This window comes from Vespa mandarinia, unplaced genomic scaffold, assembly GCF_050613455.1.
Source record: "Vespa mandarinia isolate Hongniang unplaced genomic scaffold, ASM5061345v1 scaffold_52, whole genome shotgun sequence".
In the NCBI taxonomy this organism is placed as follows: Eukaryota; Metazoa; Arthropoda; class Insecta; order Hymenoptera; family Vespidae; genus Vespa; species Vespa mandarinia.
Window position 1 is genome coordinate 1 of NW_028197186.1, and position 1,303 is coordinate 1,303.

At 46.2% G+C, this 1,303-nt stretch overlaps 1 protein-coding gene across 1 annotated transcript; it reads right to left on the bottom strand.

Annotated features, from left to right (window-relative positions):
• Positions 1 to 22: 22 nt before the first annotated feature.
• Positions 23 to 924, bottom strand: LOC118450903 (uncharacterized; the record flags this gene model as incomplete). The annotated part of the gene is made up of 2 exons (XM_085664371.1): positions 682 to 924; positions 23 to 572 (listed from the first exon to the last, which is right to left on the bottom strand). Coding segments are annotated over exons 1-2 (793 nt in total), but the record flags the coding sequence as incomplete, so codon positions are not given.
• Between the last annotated feature and the right edge of the window lie 379 nt (positions 925 to 1,303).

The following is a 1,303-nucleotide window of genomic DNA, read 5'->3' on the forward strand; positions in this document are numbered from 1 at the left end:
ACCTTGTTCCACTCTTCCTGACCTCGGAGCATTTTCTCGACAACATTGTTTGGCGAGTATTTTCCAAAGTCTTTCTCCAAGGCGAGTCGTTCGACGCTCCACCGGGCACATTTGAAGTATGTGTGGTGGGTGTTGTCGACGGTAAAATCGCCATAGGGACAGTTGCCGTCTGCAACCTTCCTCATTTTTGTGATGTAAGAATAAACTCCAAAATGTCTTATCAAAAATTGTGTGAGGTAGAAGTCGACCTCCTCCGCCTCCCGATTTAGCCAGCTAACTAGCTGGCTGGTGAGTCTGACAGTCCATCTGCCCCGATGCTCCTGTTCCCAACTGCTTTGCCAGGTCTCGATGCTGGTAGACCCGGCGAGCTTGATGTCTCCTCCATTCCCAGAAAGAGCCTTTAGTTGTGGAGGAATTTTCTCTCCTGTGCTAGTATATTGATCGGTACCACCTCCGCGAACACTAGCACCGTGGGAACAGAGATCGTGCGGTAAGAACACATGATTCGGAGAGCGCCCCTCCTCTGTACCGTGTCTATGTGCTTGCGGTATTTCACGTGTAGCAGGCCCAAACTTCCGCGCCGTACAGCATCACTGCTTTGGTGGCGCGCATTTGTAGGCGCCTCATTAACAGTCGGGACCTGTTGACGTTTGCCATGAGTGTGCCAAGCGAGGCTACAACCTTTGCCGCCTTGTCGGCTGCCCTGAATATATGCTCTCCATAATTAAGGTTTTTGTCGAGCATTATACCTATATATTTGACAGCCGACTTAGTCTTGATCGCTGCATCTCCTAAAATGAAACTTTGCAAGGTGTTGTTGCGCTTCTTCGTAAATAGCACGATCTCTGTCTTCTGAGATGCTTGAGATAGCCCGTGGTCTTCCATCCATGAGATGACCTTGCGAATTACCTGGTTGAGCAGCATCTTTGCCCCCTCCGTGGTTAATAATAATAATGATAATAATAATAATAATAATAATAATAATAATAATTATAGTAATGATATAGATGATGATGATGATGATGATAATGATGATAATGATGTTGGTGGTGGTAGTGATGGTGGTGGAGGTGGTGGCGGTGGTGGTGGTGGAGGTGGTGGCGGTGGTGGTGGTGGTGGTGTTGATAATGATGATGATGGTGGTGGAGGTGGTGGCGGTGGTGGTGGTGGTGGTGTTGATAATGATGATGATGATGATTATGATGATGACTATGATGATGATGTTGATGACGATTTCGTCATTTCTGCATTTATTTTCAATCTATTCATATGTTTTCATTCCTCTGGTATATTAAACATCTTT